We start from the raw sequence: 24,235 nt of genomic DNA on the forward strand, positions 1-24,235 counted from the left end.
CTGCAAGTCATCTGGACAAAGTTCAGTTCACTCAACTACGTCAATTACCTGAAGTCAGTCAACTGCAAGTCATCTGGACAAAGTTCAGTTCACTCAACTACGTCAATTACCTGAAGTCAGTCAACTGCAAGTCATCTGGACAAAGTTCAGTTCACTCAACTACGTCAATTACCTGAAGTCAGTCAACTGCAAGTCATCTGGACAAAGTTCAGTTCACTCAACTACGTCAATTACCTGAAGTCAGTCAACTGCAAGTCATCTGGACAAAGTTCAGTTCACTCAACTACGTCAATTACCTGAAGTCAGTCAACTGCAAGTGTACGTGAACTATTTTTTGTTGTTGTTCACCTTTATTTAACCAGGTAGGCCAGTTGAGAACACCTTTATTTAACCAGGCAGGCTAGTTGAGAACACCTTTATTTAACCAGGTAGGCCAGTTGAGAACACCTTTATTTAACCAGGTAGGCTAGTTGAGAACACCTTTATTTAACCAGGTAGGCTAGTTGAGAACACCTTTATTTAACCAGGTAGGCTAGTTGAGAACACCTTTATTTAACCTGGTAGGCTAGTTGAGAACACCTTTATTTAACCAGGTAGGCTAGTTGAGAACACCTTTATTTAACCAGGTAGGCTAGTTGAGAACACCTTTATTTAACCAGGTAGGCTAGTTGAGAACACCTTTATTTAACCAGGTAGGCTAGTTGAGAACACCTTTATTTAACCAGGTGGGCTAGTTGAGAACACCTTTATTTAACCAGGTGGGCTAGTTGAGAACACCTTTATTTAACCAGGTAGGCTAGTTGAGAACACCTTTATTTAACCAGGTAGGCTAGTTGAGAACACCTTTATTTAACCAGGTGGGCTAGTTGAGAACACCTTTATTTAACCAGGTAGGCTAGTTGAGAACACCTTTATTTAACCAGGTAGGCTAGTTGAGAACACCTTTATTTAACCAGGTAGGCTAGTTGAGAACACCTTTATTTAACCAGGTAGGCTAGTTGAGAACACCTTTATTTAACCAGGTAGGCTAGTTGAGAACACCTTTATTTAACCAGGTAGGCTAGCTGAGAACACCTTTATTTAACCAGGTAGGCTAGCTGAGAACACCTTTATTTAACCAGGTGGGCTAGTTGAGAACACCTTTATTTAACCAGGTGGGCTAGTTGAGAACACCTTTATTTAACCAGGTAGGCTAGTTGAGAACACCTTTATTTAACCAGGTAGGCTAGTTGAGAACACCTTTATTTAACCAGGTAGGCTAGTTGAGAACACCTTTATTTAACCAGGTGGGCTAGTTGAGAACACCTTTATTTAACCAGGTAGGCTAGTTGAGAACACCTTTATTTAACCAGGTAGGCTAGTTGAGAACACCTTTATTTAACCAGGTAGGCTAGTTGAGAACACCTTTATTTAACCAGGTGGGCTAGTTGAGAACACCTTTATTTAACCAGGTGGGCTAGTTGAGAACACCTTTATTTAACCAGGTAGGCTAGTTGAGAACACCTTTATTTAACCAGGTAGGCTAGTTGAGAACACCTTTATTTAACCAGGTGGGCTAGTTGAGAACACCTTTATTTAACCAGGTAGGCTAGTTGAGAACACCTTTATTTAACCAGGTAGGCTAGTTGAGAACACCTTTATTTAACCAGGTAGGCTAGTTGAGAACACCTTTATTTAACCAGGTAGGCTAGTTGAGAACACCTTTATTTAAACAGGTAGGCTAGTTGAGAACACCTTTATTTAACCAGGTAGGCTAGTTGAGAACACCTTTATTTAACCAGGTAGGCTAGCTGAGAACACCTTTATTTAATCAGGTAGGCTAGTTGAGAACACCTTTATTTAACCAGGTAGGTCAGTTGAGAACACCTTTATTTAACCAGGTAGGCTAGTTGAGAACACCTTTATTTAACCAGGTAGGCTAGTTGAGAACACCTTTATTTAACCAGGTGGGCTAGTTGAGAACACCTTTATTTAACCAGGTGGGCTAGTTGAGAACACCTTTATTTAACCAGGTGGGCTAGTTGAGAACACCTTTATTTAACCAGGTAGGTCAGTTGAGAACACCTTTATTTAACCAGGTAGGCTAGTTGAGAACACCTTTATTTAACCAGGTAGGCTAGTTGAGAACACCTTTATTTAACCAGGTAGGTCAGTTGAGAACACCTTTATTTAACCAGGTAGGCTAGTTGAGAACACCTTTATTTAACCAGGTAGGCTAGTTGAGAACACCTTTATTTAACCAGGTAGGCTAGTTGAGAACACCTTTATTTAACCAGGTAGGCTAGTTGAGAACACCTTTATTTAACCAGGTAGGCTAGTTGAGAACACCTTTATTTAACCAGGTAGGCTAGTTGAGAACACCTTTATTTAACCAGGTAGGTCAGTTGAGAACACCTTTATTTAACCAGGTAGGCCAGTTGAGAACACCTTTATTTAACCAGGTAGGCTAGTTGAGAACACCTTTATTTAACCAGGTAGGTCAGTTGAGAACACCTTTATTTAACCAGGTAGGTCAGTTGAGAACACCTTTATTTAACCAGGTAGGCTAGTTGAGAACACCTTTATTTAACCAGGTGGGCTAGTTGAGAACACCTTTATTTAACCAGGTGGGCTAGTTGAGAACACCTTTATTTAACCAGGTAGGCTAGTTGAGAACACCTTTATTTAACCAGGTAGGCTAGTTGAGAACACCTTTATTTAACCAGGTGGGCTAGTTGAGAACACCTTTATTTAACCAGGTAGGCTAGTTGAGAACACCTTTATTTAACCAGGTGGGCTAGTTGAGAACACCTTTATTTAACCAGGTGGGCTAGTTGAGAACACCTTTATTTAACCAGGTAGGCTAGTTGAGAACACCTTTATTTAACCAGGTAGGCTAGTTGAGAACACCTTTATTTAACCAGGTAGGCTAGTTGAGAACACCTTTATTTAACCAGGTAGGCTAGTTGAGAACACCTTTATTTAACCAGGTGGGCTAGTTGAGAACACCTTTATTTAACCAGGTAGGCTAGTTGAGAACACCTTTATTTAACCAGGTAGGCTAGTTGAGAACACCTTTATTTAACCAGGTAGGCTAGTTAAGAACACCTTTATTTAACCAGGTAGGCTAGTTGAGAACACCTTTATTTAACCAGGTAGGCTAGTTGAGAACACCTTTATTTAACCAGGTGGGCTAGTTGAGAACACCTTTATTTAACCAGGTGGGCTAGTTGAGAACACCTTTATTTAACCAGGTAGGCTAGTTGAGAACACCTTTATTTAACCAGGTAGGCTAGTTGAGAACACCTTTATTTAACCAGGTAGGCTAGTTGAGAACACCTTTATTTAACCAGGTAGGCTAGTTGAGAACACCTTTATTTAACCAGGTGGGCTAGTTGAGAACACCTTTATTTAACCAGGTGGGCTAGTTGAGAACACCTTTATTTAACCAGGTAGGCTAGTTGAGAACACCTTTATTTAACCAGGTAGGCTAGTTGAGAACACCTTTATTTAACCAGGTAGGCTAGTTGAGAACACCTTTATTTAACCAGGTAGGCTAGTTGAGAACACCTTTATTTAACCAGGTAGGCTAGTTGAGAACACCTTTATTTAACCAGGTTGGTCAGTTGAGAACACCTTTATTTAACCAGGTAGGCTAGTTGAGAACACCTTTATTTAACCAGGTAGGCTAGTTGAGAACACCTTTATTTAACCAGGTGGGCTAGTTGAGAACACCTTTATTTAACCAGGTAGGCTAGTTGAGAACACCTTTATTTAACCAGGTAGGCTAGTTGAGAACACCTTTATTTAACCAGGTAGGCTAGTTGAGAACACCTTTATTTAACCAGGTGGGCTAGTTGAGAACACCTTTATTTAACCAGGTAGGCTAGTTGAGAACACCTTTATTTAACCAGGTAGGCTAGTTGAGAACACCTTTATTTAACCAGGTAGGCTAGTTGAGAACACCTTTATTTAACCAGGTAGGCTAGTTGAGAACACCTTTATTTAAACAGGTAGGCTAGTTGAGAACACCTTTATTTAACCAGGTAGGCTAGTTGAGAACACCTTTATTTAACCAGGTAGGCTAGCTGAGAACACCTTTATTTAATCAGGTAGGCTAGTTGAGAACACCTTTATTTAACCAGGTAGGTCAGTTGAGAACACCTTTATTTAACCAGGTAGGCTAGTTGAGAACACCTTTATTTAACCAGGTAGGCTAGTTGAGAACACCTTTATTTAACCAGGTGGGCTAGTTGAGAACACCTTTATTTAACCAGGTGGGCTAGTTGAGAACACCTTTATTTAACCAGGTGGGCTAGTTGAGAACACCTTTATTTAACCAGGTAGGTCAGTTGAGAACACCTTTATTTAACCAGGTAGGCTAGTTGAGAACACCTTTATTTAACCAGGTAGGCTAGTTGAGAACACCTTTATTTAACCAGGTAGGTCAGTTGAGAACACCTTTATTTAACCAGGTAGGCTAGTTGAGAACACCTTTATTTAACCAGGTAGGCTAGTTGAGAACACCTTTATTTAACCAGGTAGGCTAGTTGAGAACACCTTTATTTAACCAGGTAGGCTAGTTGAGAACACCTTTATTTAACCAGGTAGGCTAGTTGAGAACACCTTTATTTAACCAGGTAGGCTAGTTGAGAACACCTTTATTTAACCAGGTAGGTCAGTTGAGAACACCTTTATTTAACCAGGTAGGCCAGTTGAGAACACCTTTATTTAACCAGGTAGGCTAGTTGAGAACACCTTTATTTAACCAGGTAGGTCAGTTGAGAACACCTTTATTTAACCAGGTAGGTCAGTTGAGAACACCTTTATTTAACCAGGTAGGCTAGTTGAGAACACCTTTATTTAACCAGGTGGGCTAGTTGAGAACACCTTTATTTAACCAGGTGGGCTAGTTGAGAACACCTTTATTTAACCAGGTAGGCTAGTTGAGAACACCTTTATTTAACCAGGTAGGCTAGTTGAGAACACCTTTATTTAACCAGGTGGGCTAGTTGAGAACACCTTTATTTAACCAGGTAGGCTAGTTGAGAACACCTTTATTTAACCAGGTGGGCTAGTTGAGAACACCTTTATTTAACCAGGTGGGCTAGTTGAGAACACCTTTATTTAACCAGGTAGGCTAGTTGAGAACACCTTTATTTAACCAGGTAGGCTAGTTGAGAACACCTTTATTTAACCAGGTAGGCTAGTTGAGAACACCTTTATTTAACCAGGTAGGCTAGTTGAGAACACCTTTATTTAACCAGGTGGGCTAGTTGAGAACACCTTTATTTAACCAGGTAGGCTAGTTGAGAACACCTTTATTTAACCAGGTAGGCTAGTTGAGAACACCTTTATTTAACCAGGTAGGCTAGTTAAGAACACCTTTATTTAACCAGGTAGGCTAGTTGAGAACACCTTTATTTAACCAGGTAGGCTAGTTGAGAACACCTTTATTTAACCAGGTGGGCTAGTTGAGAACACCTTTATTTAACCAGGTGGGCTAGTTGAGAACACCTTTATTTAACCAGGTAGGCTAGTTGAGAACACCTTTATTTAACCAGGTAGGCTAGTTGAGAACACCTTTATTTAACCAGGTAGGCTAGTTGAGAACACCTTTATTTAACCAGGTAGGCTAGTTGAGAACACCTTTATTTAACCAGGTGGGCTAGTTGAGAACACCTTTATTTAACCAGGTGGGCTAGTTGAGAACACCTTTATTTAACCAGGTAGGCTAGTTGAGAACACCTTTATTTAACCAGGTAGGCTAGTTGAGAACACCTTTATTTAACCAGGTAGGCTAGTTGAGAACACCTTTATTTAACCAGGTAGGCTAGTTGAGAACACCTTTATTTAACCAGGTAGGCTAGTTGAGAACACCTTTATTTAACCAGGTTGGTCAGTTGAGAACACCTTTATTTAACCAGGTAGGCTAGTTGAGAACACCTTTATTTAACCAGGTAGGCTAGTTGAGAACACCTTTATTTAACCAGGTGGGCTAGTTGAGAACACCTTTATTTAACCAGGTAGGCTAGTTGAGAACACCTTTATTTAACCAGGTGGGCTAGTTGAGAACACCTTTATTTAACCAGGTGGGCTAGTTGAGAACACCTTTATTTAACCAGGTAGGCTAGTTGAGAACACCTTTATTTAACCAGGTAGGCTAGTTGAGAACACCTTTATTTAACCAGGTAGGCTAGTTGAGAACACCTTTATTTAACCAGGTAGGCTAGTTGAGAACACCTTTATTTAACCAGGTGGGCTAGTTGAGAACACCTTTATTTAACCAGGTAGGCTAGTTGAGAACACCTTTATTTAACCAGGTAGGCTAGTTGAGAACACCTTTATTTAACCAGGTAGGCTAGTTAAGAACACCTTTATTTAACCAGGTAGGCTAGTTGAGAACACCTTTATTTAACCAGGTAGGCTAGTTGAGAACACCTTTATTTAACCAGGTGGGCTAGTTGAGAACACCTTTATTTAACCAGGTGGGCTAGTTGAGAACACCTTTATTTAACCAGGTAGGCTAGTTGAGAACACCTTTATTTAACCAGGTAGGCTAGTTGAGAACACCTTTATTTAACCAGGTAGGCTAGTTGAGAACACCTTTATTTAACCAGGTAGGCTAGTTGAGAACACCTTTATTTAACCAGGTGGGCTAGTTGAGAACACCTTTATTTAACCAGGTGGGCTAGTTGAGAACACCTTTATTTAACCAGGTAGGCTAGTTGAGAACACCTTTATTTAACCAGGTAGGCTAGTTGAGAACACCTTTATTTAACCAGGTAGGCTAGTTGAGAACACCTTTATTTAACCAGGTAGGCTAGTTGAGAACACCTTTATTTAACCAGGTAGGCTAGTTGAGAACACCTTTATTTAACCAGGTAGGTCAGTTGAGAACACCTTTATTTAACCAGGTAGGCTAGTTGAGAACACCTTTATTTAACCAGGTAGGCTAGTTGAGAACACCTTTATTTAACCAGGTGGGCTAGTTGAGAACACCTTTATTTAACCAGGTGGGCTAGTTGAGAACACCTTTATTTAACCAGGTAGGCTAGTTGAGAACACCTTTATTTAACCAGGTAGGCTAGTTGAGAACACCTTTATTTAATCCGGTAGGCTAGTTGAGAACACCTTTATTTAACCAGGTGGGCCAGTTGAGAACACCTTTATTTAACCAGGTAGGCTAGTTGAGAACACCTTTATTTAACCAGGTAGGCTAGTTGAGAACAAGTTCTCATTTACAACTGCGACCTGGCCAAGATAAAGCAAAGCAGCGCGACACAGACATGGAATAAACAAACGTACAGTCAATAACACAATAGAAAAATCTATATACAGTGTGTGCAAATGGAGTGAAATTGGGGAGATAAGGACAACCACTGTGTCAGGGTGAAAGACAACATAGGCAGTCAATTTGACCTTCCTTAAACCAACAGAAAGAGAACCATGTCTTATGGCTCAGGTCTCCTGTTATTTCTGTGCCCGTTTGAGGGATGGGGAGGGTTAGTCTCTTCCTGTACAGCTGCCCCCCATAGAGACCTAGCTGACCTGACCCCCATAAAGAAACACTTAGCTTCATTAGATTGATATTTCAGGATGACAGGGAAACATGGTTTACATGGACATGACAGAGGGTTCAACCAGTCTAAACCAGCTGTCCCGGTCCAAACCAGCTGACCCAGTCCAAACCAGCTGTCCCAGTCCAAACCAGCTGTCCCAGTCCAAACCAGCTGACCCGGTCCAAACCAGCTGACCCAGTTTGACACTAGCCGTGTCCCAGGTCTGTTCATGGCCCAACTTCTATGACCATCTTAATTGGTATGAAAATGACCCCAGGAGCTGGCAAGACAGCACAAATAGACCTGGTCTCACGTCAGGGTTTTCCTGTTCCAAACCACAACAGACCTTTAACATACACCAGACATGACTCTATATCCTGGTACCACACCAGACATAACTCTATATCCTGGTACCACACCAGACATAACTCTATATCCTGGTACCACACCAGACATGACTCTATATCCTGGTACCACACCAGACATAACTCTATATCCTGGTACCACACCAGACACAACTCTATATCCTGGTACCACACCAGACATAACTCTATATCCTGGTACCACACCAGACACAACTCTATATCCTGGTACCACAACAGACATTGTCACAATTTTGCCTCTTTTGGGTGGACAGAAAACCACTCATCAGTCCTCTGTCTGACAGAAACACATGCACGCAAGGAAGTTGCTCAGAACTCTGGGACAAAATGGGCTCTGTAGGGGCCCTAAAGGAAGTTGCTCAGAACTCTGGGACAAAATGGGCTCTGTAGGGGCCCTAAAGGAAGCTGCTCAGAACTCTGGGACAATATGGGCTCTGTAGGGGCCCTAAAGGAAGTTGCTCAGAACTCTGGGACAATATGGGCTCTGTAGGGGCCCTACAGGAAGTTGCTCAGAACTCTGGGACAATATGGGCTCAGTAGGGGCCCTAAAGGAAGTTGCTCAGAACTCTGGGACAATATGGGCTCAGTAGGGGCCCTAAAGGAAGTTGCTCAGAACTCTGGGACAATATGGGCTCTGTAGGGGCCCTAAAGGAAGATGCTCAGAACTCTGGGACAATATGGACTCTGTAGGGGCCCTAAAGGAAGTTGCTCAGAACTCTGGGACAATATGGGCTCTGTAGGGGCCCTAAAGGAAGTTGCTCAGAACTCTGGGACAATATGGGCTCAGTAGGGGCCCTAAAGGAAGTTGCTCAGAACTCTGGGACAATATGGGCTCAGTAGGGGCCCTAAAGGAAGTTGCTCAGAACTCTGGGACAATATGGGCTCAGTAGGGGCCCTAAAGGAAGTTGCTCAGAACTCTGGGACAATATTTGCTCAGTAGGGGCCCTAAAGGAAGTTGCTCAGAACTCTGGGACAATATGGGCTCAGTAGGGGCCCTAAAGGAAGTTGCTCAGAACTCTGGGACAATATGGGCTCTGTAGGGGCCCTAAAGGAAGTTGCTCAGAACTCTGGGACAATATGGGCTCAGTAGGGGCCCTAAAGGAAGTTGCTCAGAACTCTGGGACAATATGGGCTCAGTAGGGGCCCTAAAGGAAGTTGCTCAGAACTCTGGGACAATATGGGCTCTGTAGGGGCCCTAAAGGAAGTTACTCAGAACTCTGGGACAATATGGGCTCAGTAGGGGCCCTAAAGGAAGTTGCTCAGAACTCTGGGACAATATGGGCTCTGTAGGGGCCCTAAAGGAAGTTGCTCAGAACTCTGGATGCATTATAAATGTGAAGTACACGCGGGTACATCCCCAGGCATAGAACGAGAGAAGGGCATCACACTCTGCTCCTCACAGTGACACTAGACATCCTGGACAACCTTACCCATACAGGAGGATCTCTGTGTATTTCTTGTTGTGCTACACATTATTACATGGGTGATATTTCTCCTTGCAGTTTGATAAAGAGCTTTCAGACAAGACAAGTGTGGGGGGGGGGGGGGGGGGGGCCAGACCTTCCCTATAATCAAAGGAAGGACATGAACTCTAACCAAAGCTCCTCTATCTCAATCAAATGTCATCAGAATGTCATCAATTTGATCACCAGAAATCGTACAAACAAAGTCGTTAAAAATGCAAAAGATGGAAGTGCGGCTATTGAAACATTTAGAATATGAGAAGAACGACGCACGACTGCCACCACAAAGGGCCTTTAAGACCAGGATTGGCTGGGAGCTAAACAGGATATGGTAAGGGCTCATTTCAGCACGACAGGATACACACACACAGAGCCCTGGCCCCCAGCCACTGTCCACCCCTCCATATGAACATCACAGGAACCTCTGTGGTGGTTTCAGGGTGGTCTAAGATCAGATGGCCCTGTGATAACCTTCTCTTCCTGGCCCTCAGAAGTCCCTGTTTGTAATTGAACTCCTGAAAGAGTAAAGAAGGGCTCTTCTGGACAGGCACACTCATTTCATCCTACAGATATCTGGAGAAACAGGAAACAGTCTCCTACAGATATCTGTAGAATCAGGAAACAGTCTCCCACAGATATCTGGAGAAACAGGAAACAGTCTCCTACAGATATCTGGAGAAACAGGAAACAGTCTCCTACAGATATCTGGAGAAACAGGAAACAGTCTCCTACAGATATCTGGAGAAACAGGAAACAGTCTCCTACTGATATCTGGAGAAACAGGAAACAGTCTCCTACTGATATCTGGAGAAACAGGAAACAGTCTCCTACAGATATCTGGAGAAACAGGAAACAGTCTCCTACAGATATCTGGAGAAACAGGAAACAGTCTCTTACAGATATCAGGAGAAACAGGAAACAGTCTCCTACATATATCTGGAGAAACAGGAAACAGCCTTTAAGACACGTTATTCATGCTAGGTCTTCCCCCTTTCCTCGCCACCAAGGAAGTGTTTTCATTTGAAGATCAAAACAATTTCTCAGGTAATCCGGGGCCCCCCTGGGATTCTGTTCCCCTCCCCTCTCATCACACCCTGAAAACCCATGAATGAAACTCCACACACAGAGGTCCTATTTTTTACCCCCTTTTTCCTGCTTCCTCCTTTTTCACTTTGCCAAGAGATTAGGAGGAGGAAGAGGAGGCAGAGAAGACGAGTAGATGAGGAGGAAGAGAAGAGGAGAAGACGAGGAGCAGAAAAGGGGATGAGGAGGGAGAGGGGAAGGAGGAGGAGAAAGAGGAGAAGGAGGATGTTTTCCAATGGGTAACCACTCAGGGGGCAGTCCCCCCCCCTGGGGAAAGGGACAGGAAATGAAGGCGGGGTACACTGGGCCCAGATGCTGCTGCTCAACCAGCTGCCCCCCCCCCCCCCCCCCCCACTCTCATCTCTCAAACGTGGTAAACTGTATATTTTGCTTTAAAATATTTGACTTGAAATCAATTAAAGCTACAATATGTAACTTTATGGACGACCTGACCCCCAAAATTCACATAGAAAATGTGAGTTATAGATCTGTCATCCTCATTGAAAGCAAGTCTGAGAGGCGGTAGATCTGTTCTGTGTGTGCTATTTCTGTGCTTCCCGTTCATAAATGTTGTTTTTGAATCTTGTACTTTTGGTTCTGTACAACAGCTTCAAACAGTTGAAAATACAATATTTTTGGTTATGGACAATGTATTTCACAGCGGTTTAGACGGTACAGTGATTCTCTACACTATACTTGCTTGTTTTGTCATAAACTGAAATTAGGCGAACTATTAGATTAAAATTTTAGCAACCAGGAAATGGAGGAGCTCTTTCTGCATAGTGCATCCTTAACACAAGGAGAAGGAGGATTTGCAGATTGTAAATCACTTGACTATTACGGTGTCGTGGAGATCAACTGGGGAGAAACGCATACCCCGATTCCAAGGTCAACTCATACAACGTGAATAGGTTGTATTTGCCTAAATAAGCTGTTAATGTGTTATTGTTCCTCGGTGGAAGGCTCGTCTTCCTGTGAAGTCGGTGGTGAGGATATTGTTCTCCTGTCACCACACTTCCTGTGAAGTCGGTGGTGAGGATATTGTTCCCCTGTCACCACACTTTCCTGTGAGTCGGTGGTGAGGATATTGTTCCCCTGTCACCACACTTCCTGTGAGTCGGTGGTGAGGATATTGTTCCCCTGTCACCACACTTCCTGTGAGTCGGTGGTGAGGATATTGTTCTTCTGCCACCACACTTCCTGTGAAGTCGGTGGTGAGGATATTGTTCTCCTGATACCACACTTCCTGTCAGTCGGTGGTGAGGATATTGTTCTCCTGCCACCACACTTCCTGTGAGTCGGTGGTGAGGATATTGTTCTCCTGATACCACACTTCCTGTCAGTCGGTGGTGAGGATATTGTTCTCCTGCCACCACACTTCCTGTGAGTCGGTGGTGAGGATATTGTTCTCCTGCCACCACACTTCCTGTGAGTCGGTGGTGAGGATATTGTTCTCCTGCCACCACACTTCCTGTGAGTCGGTGGTGAGGATATGGTTCTCCTGCCACCACACTTCCTGTGAGTCGGTGGTGAGGATATTGTTCCCCTGCCACCACACTTCCTGTGAGTCGGTGGTGAGGATATTGTTCTCCTGCCACCACACTTCCTGTCCGCCAACACTGGGTCTAAAAAAGGTCTATTCTCCGTTCCACAGCCGTTCCACAGCCGTTCCACAGCCGTTCCACAGGTGCACACAGCCCCATCCTGTCCCATTTGTGTCTCAGTGAATGGGCTCTTTAAATATGACACCTTCCCATGAAAATAACCCCCTGGTGCGTGACAAGGCAAGGAGGGGGAGGTGACATCATCGTCTTCAGTGGCAGACCAGTCAACCAGATCTGGGCGTCACTGCCAGAGCAGAGCGAGTCTTTCACAGAACACAAAAACCCATTCTGTTCTAACAACAGTACTCAGGTTCGCTATGCAGCGAAGTTGTATGCGGACTGGTGCAATGTTAAACTCACTGTGCGGCAGAGTGGTGGCTGACTCAATTCCTATGAGAATTTAAAAAAATGTTTTCATGAATTTCTATCTTCTATCTTCTACAGTATTTTAAATAGTGGGTCAGTTTTCCAGACTCAGATTAGGCCTACTTCTAATCTAAAAAAAAACATTGGAGATTCTACATTAAAAGTGCCTCTTGTTCCAGGACTCGGCTTAATCTGAGTCCGGGAAACTGGCCCTTTATGTTCAGTAGAATTCATACATCAATGTTGCACAGTGTTATGTGTCATCTCTAGCCAGGTTAGGGCTGATATTTGAGGGTTCAACCAGTCCAAACCAGCTGCCCCAGTCCAAACCAGCTGACCCAGTCCAAACTAGCTGAACCAGTCCAAACTAGCTGACCCAGTCCAAACCAGCTGACCCAGTCCAAACCAGCTGACCCAGTCTCACATTAGAGGGAAGAGGGTTCAACCAGTCTAAACCAGCTGACCCAGTCCAAACCAGCTGACCCAGTCTCACATTGTTAGGTGTCATCTCTAGCCAGGTTAGGGCTAGGAATTCATACATCAATGTTGCACAGTGTTATGTGTCATCTCTAGCCAGGTTAGGGCTGATATTTGAGGGTTCAACCAGTCCAAACCAGCTGCCCCAGTCCAAACTAGCTGACCCAGTCCAAACCAGCTGACCCAGTCCAAACTAGCTGACCCAGTCCAAACCAGCTGACCCAGTCCAAACCAGCTGACCCAGTCCAAACCAGCTGACCCAGTCTCACATTAGAGGGAAGAGGGTTCAACCAGTCTAAACCAGCTGACCCAGTCCAAACCAGCTGACCCAGTCTCACAGTGTTAGGTGTCATCTCTAGCCAGGTTAGGGCTGATATTTGGGGGTTCAACCAGTCCAAACCAGCTGCCCCAGTCCAAACCAGCTGACCCAGTCCAAACCAGCTGACCCAGTCTAAACCAGCTGACCCAGTCTAAACCAGCTGACCCAGTCCAAACCAGCTGACCCAGTCTCACACTAGAGGGCAGAGGGTTCAAAAAGTCCAAACCAGCGGTCCCAGTCCAAACCAGCTGTCCCAGTCCAAACCAGCTGACCCAGTCCAAACCAGCTGACCCAGTCTCACACTAGAGGGCAGAGGGTTCAACCAGTCCAAACCAGCTGTCCCAGTCCAAACCAGCTGACCCAGTCCAAACCAGCTGTCCCAGTCCAAACTAGCTGACCCAGTTTGACACTAGCCGTGTCCCAGGTCTGTTCATGGCCCAACTTCTATGACCATCTTAATTGGTATGAAAATGACCACAGCACAAATAGATCTGGTCTCACGTCAGGCTTTTCCTGTTCCAAACCACAACAGTCCTTTAACATACAACAAACATAACTCTATATCCTCTCCTGACAGGTTGGGGGTGATATTTAGGGGTGATATTTAGGAGTGATATTTGGGAGTGATATTTAGGGGTGATATTTGGGGGTGATATTTAGGGGTGATATTTGGGAGTGATATTTAGGGAGTGATATTTAGGGAGTGATATTTGGGAGTGATATTTAGGGGTGATATTTGGGGGTGATATTTGGGGGTGATATTTAGGGGTGATATTTGGGAGTGATATTTAGGGGTGATATTTGGGAGTGATATTTAGGGGTGATATATATTCGGGGGTGATATTTGTACTTTAACTGGCCCAAGTGGCTTCCCTTGGCTTCTCTTGTTCTTGTGCGTAGTGTTGGAACAGTCATAAACTATTCCAAGTCTGTTCCAACATTCTGCAGTGCGACACACACTCTGTAAATTCCTGGGATATTTCCTATTCCTGTGGCTCTGCAGAATATGCTGCAGCTAGCCAATCAAATCACAAAGACAGGACTGCTATACCTGATGTTGATATATTTACCACAGGTTGTTTTAATGTACTGTATTAAAAACTAGATGAGCAGCAGAACATTCATGGACATCAAAGCCTTGCTCCTCCAAGTTTCCAGTTGTATTAGTCGTATGTACGGTACACGTGGTACACATCGTCCAACTAAATGCTTACCTGCAGATTCCTTCTCGACAGTGCAACAACAATAAGAAACAATAAAAGATAAGAATATGAACATAAAGTAAATGGCATTAGAGTAGAATAAACATTTTAGCATCAGTGTACTAATACAGGAAGGCACAATTATAGTCCAATATTTGGAGAGGAACCAGCATTTCTTCATCGCCTTAGGAAGTAGAGGCGCCGTTGCACCCTCTTGACCAGAGTGGTGGTGTTGTTGGTCCGTGTCAAATCCTCTGTGATGCAGACAACGAGGAACTTAAAACGGCTGACTCTCTTTACTGTAGTCCCATCGGTGTGGATTGGGGCATGTTCCCTCCTATGCTTCCTGAAGCCGACAATCAACTCCTTTGTTTTTGCCGACGTTAAGGGAGAGGTTGGTGTCCTGGCACTCCAATGCCAACACACCCCTGGTGGGCCCCTAAGGGTGTACAGCAGAGGACTGAGGACACACCCCTGGGGGGCCCCTAAGGGAGTACACCAGAGGACTGAGGACACAACCCTGGGGGGGCCCTGTGTTAAGAGTCAGTGTGGAAGAGGTGTTGTTGCCAATCCTCACAGCATGCCAGTCAGGAAGTCCAGGATTCAGTTGCAGAGGGTGGTGTCCAGACCCCGGGCTCTGAACTTGGCGTCAAGCTTGCAAGGGAACAATAGTGTTGAATGCCGAACTGTAGTCAATGAACAGCATTCTCACATAGGTGTTCCTCTTGTCCTGATGTGTTACGGCCATGTGAATAGTGATGGAAATGGCATCTTCCGTGGATCTGTTGCAGCAGTAGGAAAATTGGATTAGCCTCGGAGAGTGAAAGCTTCCTGGTCGTCCGGAACAACGAGAGTCCTCCTGGATGACTTGGTATTGTCGGCCTTGAAGCGAGCATTGAATGTGTTAATCTCATCTGGGAGGGAGGCTTCTGTGTGCAACGCACAGCTGTATTTGCGTCCTGGATTTGCATTTGTAGTCTGTGATAGTCGGTAGTCCTTGCCACGTGCTGCGAGCCGGAGTTGTCGAACATCAATTGAAGTTTGAGTCTGTATTGTCTTTTTGCATCCTTAATGGATTCGCAGAGCTCGTACCAGCTTGCCTTGAATGCTTTGCGCGTCACCAAGTCATCAGGGTTTGTTCTGTTGACATTGAATGCTGCAGTACGGGCTCTCAGCATTGTATGGATATCTCCGTTCATCCAGGGTTTTTGGTTGGGGTAAGTCCGGATTGTTATTGTGGGTACAACATCATCAACACATTTCCTAATCAAGCCTGACTGACTATGTATATTCCTCAATGTTGACGGATGAGTCCTGGGTGGATTAATATTTGAACATATTCTAATCACTATTCTCTAAACAGTCCTGAAGCATGGAGTCTGCCCCTCTGTCCAGCGCCTCACTATTCTCTGTGTTGGTGGCTCCCTCTAGAGTTTCTGCTTGTAGGCGAGGTGTAGGAACAGAGAGATGTGATCTAATTGGCCGAATTTGGGGTGGGGTATGGCTTTGCATCATGGATGTTTGTGTGTACATGGTAAAGCACACTGGATCCTCCTGTGGGGGAGGATACATGGTTGGTGATATTTTGGGAAATATTGGTTTTAGACAGGCTGGTTAAAGTCACCCGTGACAATAAAGACTGCTTCTGGGTGAGAGGATTCTTGCTGGATAATGAGCTTTTACAGTTCGCTGAGTGCTGCCTTGGTGTTTGCTTGTGGCAGTATGTACACAGCTGTGACAATAACACACGTGAAATTCCCTCGGCATATAGTGGGGTTGGCATTTTAGCATCAGAAACTCCAGGTCGGGTGAACAGGAGCTCGCAATGTTTTCCAATTCGATACACCAGGACTGATCTATGGAGAAACACACCCCCCCCCCCCGACACTTACCAGAAGCCACCGTTTGATCTAATCGGAATATGGAGAAGCCATCTGGTTGAATAGCAGGGTCGAGTTTATTGTCTGTAAGCCACGTCTCAGGATAAAAAAATAAAAAAACAGCATTCCCTGATGTATGAGCTTTTACAGTTCGCTGAGTGCTGCCTTGGTGTTTGCTTGTGGCGGTATGTACACAGCTGTAATAATAATAATGATAATAATGATAATAATGATGATAATAATAATATATAATAATAATAATGATAATAATAATAATAATAATGATAATAATGATAATAATAATAATGATAATAATAATGATAATAATGATAATAATGATAATAATAATAATGATAATAATGATAATAATAATAATAATAATGATAATAATGATAATAATAATAATAATGATAATAATAATACTAATAATAATACTAATAATAATGATAATAATAATGATAATAATGTGTGATGTTCTGTTCATCTCCATATTGTACACCGTTAATTCTTCTCACTTACTTTCACACCGAAATGTGTCCCTTTAGGAAGAACGCCTTTCTTAGCTCACCCCTAACCCACCAACCACCAACGCATAAATCAGTCCTGGATTGAAACATTATTTGAAATCTTTTGAAGTGCCCGCCCCGGTGGGTGTTTTTTTTTTTATGGGGGGGGGGGGGGACTATTGAATCCATTGCAACAGGTCAGGTCAATTAAGCACAGCTGAAGTATTTGAAATGATTTTGAGTAGTATTGAACCCACGTCTGGCACGAATCCCCATTTATCATGGTTGTTGTGTAGCAGGGCAGAGTGACAAGGGCACGCTATAAATACATCAAACAGAGCTGAGGGAGAGAGAGAGAGGAGGGGGGGACTGCTTAATGTAACAGAGCTGAGGGAGTGAGAGAGAGGAGGGGGGGGACTGCTTAATGTAACAGAGCTGAGGGAGGGAGAGAGAGAGAGAGGAGGGGGGGACTGCTTAATGTAACAGAGCTGAGGGAGGGAGAGAGAGAGAGAGGAGGGGGGGACTGCTTAATGTAACAGAGCTGAGGGAGGGAGAGAGAGAGAGAGGAGGGGGGGACTGCTTAATGTAACAGAGCTGAGGGAGGGAGAGAGAGAGAGAGGAGGGGGGGGACTGCTTAATGTAACAGAGCTGAGGGAGGGAGAGAGAGAGAGAGGAGGGGGGGACTGCTTAATGTAACAGAGCTGAGGGAGGGAGAGAGAAAGAGAGGAGGGGGGGACTGCTTAATGTAACAGAGCTGAGGGAGGGAGAGAGAGAGAGAGGAGGGGGGGGACTGCTTAATGTAACAGAGCTGAGGGAGGGAGAGAGAGAGAGGGGAGGGGGGGACTGCTTAATGTAACAGAGCTGAGGGAGGGAGAGAGAGGAGGGGGGGACTGCTTAATGTAACAGAGCTGAGGGAGGGAGAGAGAGAGAGAGGAGGGGGGGACTGCTTAATGTAACAGAGCTGAGGAGAGAGAGAGAGAGAGAGGAGGGGGGGACTGCTTAATGTAACAGAGCTGAGGGAGGGAGAGAGAGAGGAGGGGGGGACTGCTTAATGTAACAGAGCTGAGGGAGGGAGAGAGAAAGAGAGGAGGGGGGGGACTGCTTAATGTAACAGAGCTGAGGGAGGGAGAGAGAGAGAGAGGAGGGGGGGGACTGCTTAATGTAACAGAGCAGAGGGAGGGAGAGAGAAAGAGAGGAGGGGGGGACTGCTTAATGTAACAGAGCTGAGGGAGAGAGAGAGAGAGAGAGGAGGGGGGGACTGCTTAATGTAACAGAGCTGAGGGAGAGAGAGAGAGGAGGGGGGGACTGCTTAATGTAACAGAGCTGAGGGAGGGAGAGAGAGAGAGAGGAGGGGGGGACTGCTTAATGTAACAGAGCTGAGGGAGGGAGAGAGAGGAGGGGGGGACTGCTTAATGTAACAGAGCTGAGGGAGAGAGAGAGAGAGAGGAGGGGGGGGGGCTGCTTAATGTAACATTATCCCTCAGAACCGCCCTGTTGATTCTAGACCCCTCTTAACCCTGAGGTTGGATTCTGGGCTGTCTCCCAAATAGCATCCTATTCCATGTATAGTGCATACTAATACAAACGTCTAACCCTCTGTCCTGTCCTGTCCTCTACTGAAGAGTTAAACCAGCCTTCTGGCTGGTACAGACGTCTAACCCTCTGTCCTGTCCTGTCCTCTACTGAAGAGTTAAACCAGCCTTCTGGTTGCTACAGACGTCTAACCCTCAGTCCTGTCCTCTACTGAAGAGTTAAACCAGCCTTCTGGTTGCTACAGACGTCTAACCCTCAGTCCTGTCCTCTACTGAAGAGTTAAACCAGCCTTCTGGTTGCTACAGACGTCTAACCCTCAGTCCTGTCCTGTCCTCTACTGAAGAGTTAAACCAGCCTTCTGGTTGCTACAGACGTCTAACCCTCAGTCCTGTCCTGTCCTGTCCTCTACTGAAGAGTTAAACCAGCCTTCTGGTTGCTACAGACGTCTAACCCTCAGTCCTGTCCTGTCCTCTACTGAAGAGTTAAACCAGCCTTCTGGTTGCTACAGACGTCTAACCCTCTGTCCTGTCCTGTCCTCTTCTGAAGAGTTAAACCAGCCTTCTGGTTGCTACAGACGTCTAACCCTCAGTCCTGTCCTGTCCTGTCCTCTACTGAAGAGTTAAACCAGCCTTCTGGTTGCTACAGACGTCTAACCCTCAGTCCTGTCCTGTCCTGTCCTCTACTGAAGAGTTAAACCAGCCTTCTGGTTGCTACAGACGTCTAACCCTCAGTCCTGTCCTGTCCTCTACTGAAGAGTTAAACCAGCCTTCTGGTTGCTACAGACGTCTAACCCTCTGTCCTGTCCTGTCCTCTACTGAAGAGTTAAACCAGCCTTCTGGTTGCTACAGACGTCTAACCCTCAGTCCTGTCCTGTCCTGTCCTCTACTGAAGAGTTAAACCAGCCTTCTGGTTGCTACAGACGTCTAACCCGCTGTCCTGTCCTGTCCTCTACTGAAGAGTTAAACCAGCCTTCTGGTTGCTACAGACGTCTAACCCTCAGTCCTGTCCTGTACTGACCCAACGCTCTAACCACTAGGCTACCTGCCATTCCTATACTCTAACCACTAGGTTACCTACCACAGCTCTAACAGAAGGGCTCTAACTGAACAGCTCTAACTGAACAGCTCCAACTGAACAGCTCTAACTGAACAGCTCTAACTGAACAGCTCTAACTGAACAGCTCTAACTGAACAGCTCTAACAGAAGGGCTCTAACTGAACAGCTCCAACTGAACAGCTCTAACTGAACAGCTCTAACTGAACAGCTCTAACAGAAGGGCTCCAACTGAAGGGCTCCAACTGAACGGCTCTAACTGAACAGCTCCAACTGAACAGCTCTAACTGAACAGCTCTAACTGAACAGCTCTAACAGAAGGGCTCCAACTGAAGGGCTCCAACTGAACGGCTCTAACTGAACGGCTCTAACTGAACAGCTCTAACAGAAGGGCTCCAACTGAAGGGCTCCAACTGAAGGGCTCCAACTGAACGGCTCTAACTGAACAGCTCCAACTGAAAGGCTCCAACTGAAGGGCTCCAACTGAAGGGCTCCAACTGAAGGGCTCCAACTGAAGGGCTCCAACTGAAGAGCTCCAACTGAATAGCTCCAACTGAAGGGCTAACAGAAGTGCTCCAATTGAAGGGCTCCAACTGAAGGGCTTACCAAGAAAACAGTGAATGTTTCTGAGTGGCAGAGTTACAGTTATGATATAAATCTACTTGGTAAGAGCTGAAAATGGCTGTCTAGAAATTATCAACAACCAACTTGGCAGAACTTTAAGAATTTCAAAATTAATAAATGGGCAAATGTTGCACAATCCAGGTGTGGAAAGCTCTTAAAGAATTACCCAGAAAGACTCACAGCCGTAATCGCTGCCAAAGGTGATTCTACGAAGTATTGACTCAGGGGTGTGAATACTTATGTAAATTAGATATTTCTGTATTTCATTTTAAATACATTTGCTAAAATATCTAAAAACATGTTTTTGCTTTGTCATAATGGGGTATTGTGTGTAAATGGGTACAACAACAACAAAACATATGTAATCCATTTAGATTTCAGGGTATAACACAACAAAATGTGTAATAAATCAGGGGGGGGATGAATCCTTTCTGAAGGAAATGCCAAAATCCCAAACTATCCCTTTAAACGGTTCTATGCAGTTTTTGTTTAATTTTTTATTAATAAGTGATGCGCGAGTTGACTCATAACCCCCAGTGGGTTGAATAAAGACAAAACGATACCTTAAAAAAAAAAATCCATAAATGTGTCATTCTTGTGCAATTTATATCTAGGCTACATTGAGGGTTATCTTTCACAGTTTTAACTGAATTATAATATTTTGATTTATTTATTTAAATAATCTTTATTTAACTAGGAAAGTCAGTTAAGAAGAAATTATTATTTACAATGACGGCCTACCCCGGCCAAACCCGGACGACAGCCTACCCCGGCCAAACCCGGACGACGGCCTACCCAGGCCAAACCCGGACGACGGCCTACCCAGGCCAAACCCGGACGACGGCCTACCCAGGCCAAACCCGGACGACGGCCTACCCCGGCCAAACCCGGACGACAGCCTACCCCGGCCAAACCCGGACGACGGCCTACCCAGGCCAAACCCGGACGACGGCCTACCCCGGCCAAACCCGGACGACGGCCTACCCCGGCCAAACCCGGACGACGGCCTACCCAGGCCAAACCCGGACGACGGCCTACCCCGGCCAAACCCGGACGACGGCCTACCCCGGCCAAACCCGGACGACTTTGCCAATTGTACACTGAATTTAGACGACCAGACGCCTATTTAAAACCAATCACCATCTCTCCAAAGAAGATACTAAATACAGTGAGTTTGTAAACATTCTTTGTGAAATGCGCTTTTAAACGATGTGAAACTTTGAAGTGTTTGATGTAATGTTCATTTTAAGCGTGGTTAAAAATTCACGAGCATCTGTATGATTGTAGCATGATAAACTAAAGAAAATATACATTTTTTTTAATTACATTGTTGATATTTACATGTTTACTTTATGAAAATACCAACAAATCTCAAAATGAATAAATAAATGGATAGATGTCATTTCTGGCTTTGGTGCCTGGCCTTAACTCCTGTGTGGTTAAAGTGCCCAATCAATTTACAATGTACAAGGCAGCTAGTCTTCAACTTTTAACGGTTGAGCATTGTGTCGTGTCCTGTCGGTCTGTTTTGCCCTGTAGTCGCTGCCAGTTTGGAAGACGTTGTTAAGGCCTCTAGAAAGGACCAAGTGATATAAAAACACAAATTATTCATTAATACGCTGTAATGTGTAAACACTTTACCTAGCTAGCGCCAATAACTTGTAATTACAGGAAAATCTGTGAAATACAAAACCCCTCCCCTCAATGAATTTCATTCATCCATTAACTACGATTACAGTAGCAATTACTTGTCTTTTTTGTTTACAGTATAATACAGTCAATTTTACAGTATTTTCCTGTGTGTCATTACACATTACTTGCTTTAATAATATATATATATATATATATATATATATATATATATATATATATATATATATATATATATATATATATAGTTGTTGTACTGTAATATATATATATATATATTGCTGTGAAACTCATAGTAACACCTTTGCAGTGTAGTCATTACCCCTTTACAATGTAGTCATTATCCCTTTACAACGTAGTCAGTACCCCTTTACAGTGTAGTCATTATCCCTTTACAACGTAGTCAGTACCCCTTTACAGTGTAGTCATTATCCCTTTACAACGTAGTCAGTACCCCTTTACAACGTAGTCAGTACCCCTTTGCAGTGTAGTCATTATCCCTTTACAATGTAGTCATTATCCCTTTACAACGTAGTCAGTACCCCTTTAGGGTGTAGTCATTATCCCTTTACAACGTAGTCAGTACCCCTTTACAGTGTAGTCATTATCCATTTACAACAGTCATTACACATTTACAGTGTAGTCATTACCCCTTTGCGGTGTAGTCATTACCCCTTTACGGTGTAGTTATTACCCCTTTACGGTGTAGTTATTACCCCTTTACAACGTAGTCATTACACCTTTACAACATAGTCATGACCCCTTTAAAGTGTAGTCATGGCCCCTTTACAGTGTAGTCAAAGAGCCCATGTCAACTGATGCTGAGGTCTATCAACTTATGCAGAATAGAATAGAAGTTAGAGGTTTATTCCCCATTTTAAGCTCTAACCCCAAACTCAATATCCGAAAGAGCCCCATCAATATATACTACAGATTCTGAAAGAATGACACCGATTAATAAATAGCACTCACCTCTGCGAGCAACGTATCCTGCTGATCCTGGCTCAACGTAAAATTCCCTTGGTGCAACGGGCTGCTCCGTAACACGGTGATATGTAAGGTAAGAAGTAGAAGTCCTAAAAGCAACAAGAGTTCTGCCGCCAATCGAACCATCCTTTTCACCTGACCGGTCTTTGGTCCCTGCGGTGATGCAGGGGGTCCTCCGCCAGCTCCTCCCGCTGCAGACACTCCCAGCTCCGGATCCGCTGCGGGCGAGGAGCCGCAACACCACTTCGGAGCCACTTCTGGATTCAGAATTACAATTTTAAGGGGAAAGGGGTGGGGGGGAAAGGAGAATAGAGGAATCAAGAAAAACAAATCGGTCAAAATGTCAAGTTTGGGACCACGTGGTTATGTTAGGTTCATTAACATCAGATCAGCGTCGGTGGAGAGCGGTCTTCAAGTGGAACAAAAAGTGGGTTCAGATTCAATGTGTAAAAACGATCAAAGTTAAAAAGGTGCATACAGCGAGGTTCAGGTTTCCTTTGGTATCCCCGTGGATAATATGCTTCTTCTATGTCAGAGTGGATCTCCAAAGTTATTTCTCCAAAATGCTGTCAGGGCGACTGTGTAAAACTGCCCATGGGTAAAGTAATGAAATAACTACGGAATGATTTGTTTGTTTGTTGCGCCCAACGTGTATACTATGTTAAAAAATAATGTAGTCTTATCGCGTGTTGCACTCCAGGTAGAGTCTTCTATCAAGAGACTTCCAGCCCGGTGTTTCCGGCGCCACGTTTTTTTAAAACCAGAATTAAACCTTTTCCTCGCCTTACAATCAAACCGTCTTGCTCTCTTCTCTCTCATCTGTGGTACGCAGGACTCCTTGGTTTTGATATTTTGGACACATTCTCCCTCCCGCCCATTATCTGGGCTATCATCTATCCAAAAGCGTCATATTGAATTCGCAGATGGTGATTAACGCGTTGGTGTGGTACACCTTTGGCACACCATCACACCACCCAAAAAGTGGATCTCCCGGAAGAAGAAAAAACAACTAGTTTGAGGAGTTCTCCCTTTCAAGCACAACCGTTATCCATCCAGTCGCGAATCCAGACATGCTGCTGGCTATTCTCCGCAGTGTAAAACCAGTAGCCTTCCGATCCAAGCGTCAAGTGCGTCCCTCAGCTCTCACCGTGTCCAAAAAGTGGAAACCAAGCGAGAGCCTCTCCACACTGTATACACGCTGTTTTTCTCTCGCAGGACTCTCCTGTAGGCGAAAGTGTTTGTATACGCCCCTCTTCTGGTTTGCTGTCAAGCTCCCCCCCCCCCCCCCCCCCCCCCCCCCCCCCCCCGTTTCTTAATTTAACCCTTTCTATCCTTTCAGCGCCGGTGACACGGGAGGGATGGTGGCAATGCAACTCAGCATGGCGCGGATAACATGCAAGCCACAGTCAACCCACTGGACACTCTGTAGCCCGGCATCTGCATATGTGCTCGATGTTATTGCATTAACTGATCATATTGACTTTAAAAGTGAAGATATTACAAATGATACATGATACATTGAAGCTATTAGGCTAGAATAGCAAAACGAATTGTGTCGCCAGCC

The 24,235-nt window shown here is 44.5% G+C and overlaps 1 protein-coding gene across 3 annotated transcripts in view; it reads right to left on the minus strand.

Annotated features, from left to right (window-relative positions):
* ism1 (isthmin 1) overlaps nt 1–23,899 on the minus strand; it is a 44,860-nt gene extending 20,961 nt beyond the window's left edge. The window contains exons 1-2 of one of the 3 annotated variants that reach the window (XM_036945986.1): nt 23,150–23,897; nt 22,657–22,928 (exon numbers count right to left, since the gene is read on the minus strand). In XM_036945986.1, the coding sequence (XP_036801881.1) occupies nt 22,657–22,797 (141 nt within the window). In that variant the 5' untranslated portion in view covers nt 22,798–22,928; nt 23,150–23,897. Of the gene's footprint in view, nt 1–22,656 lie in introns of all 3 variants that reach the window. The other 2 variants (XM_036945987.1, XM_036945985.1) reach the window with 2 other exon arrangements.
* Between the last annotated feature and the right edge of the window lie 336 nt (nt 23,900–24,235).

Source organism: Oncorhynchus mykiss, chromosome 16 (assembly GCF_013265735.2).
Source record: "Oncorhynchus mykiss isolate Arlee chromosome 16, USDA_OmykA_1.1, whole genome shotgun sequence".
Lineage (NCBI taxonomy): Eukaryota > Metazoa > Chordata > Actinopteri > Salmoniformes > Salmonidae > Oncorhynchus > Oncorhynchus mykiss.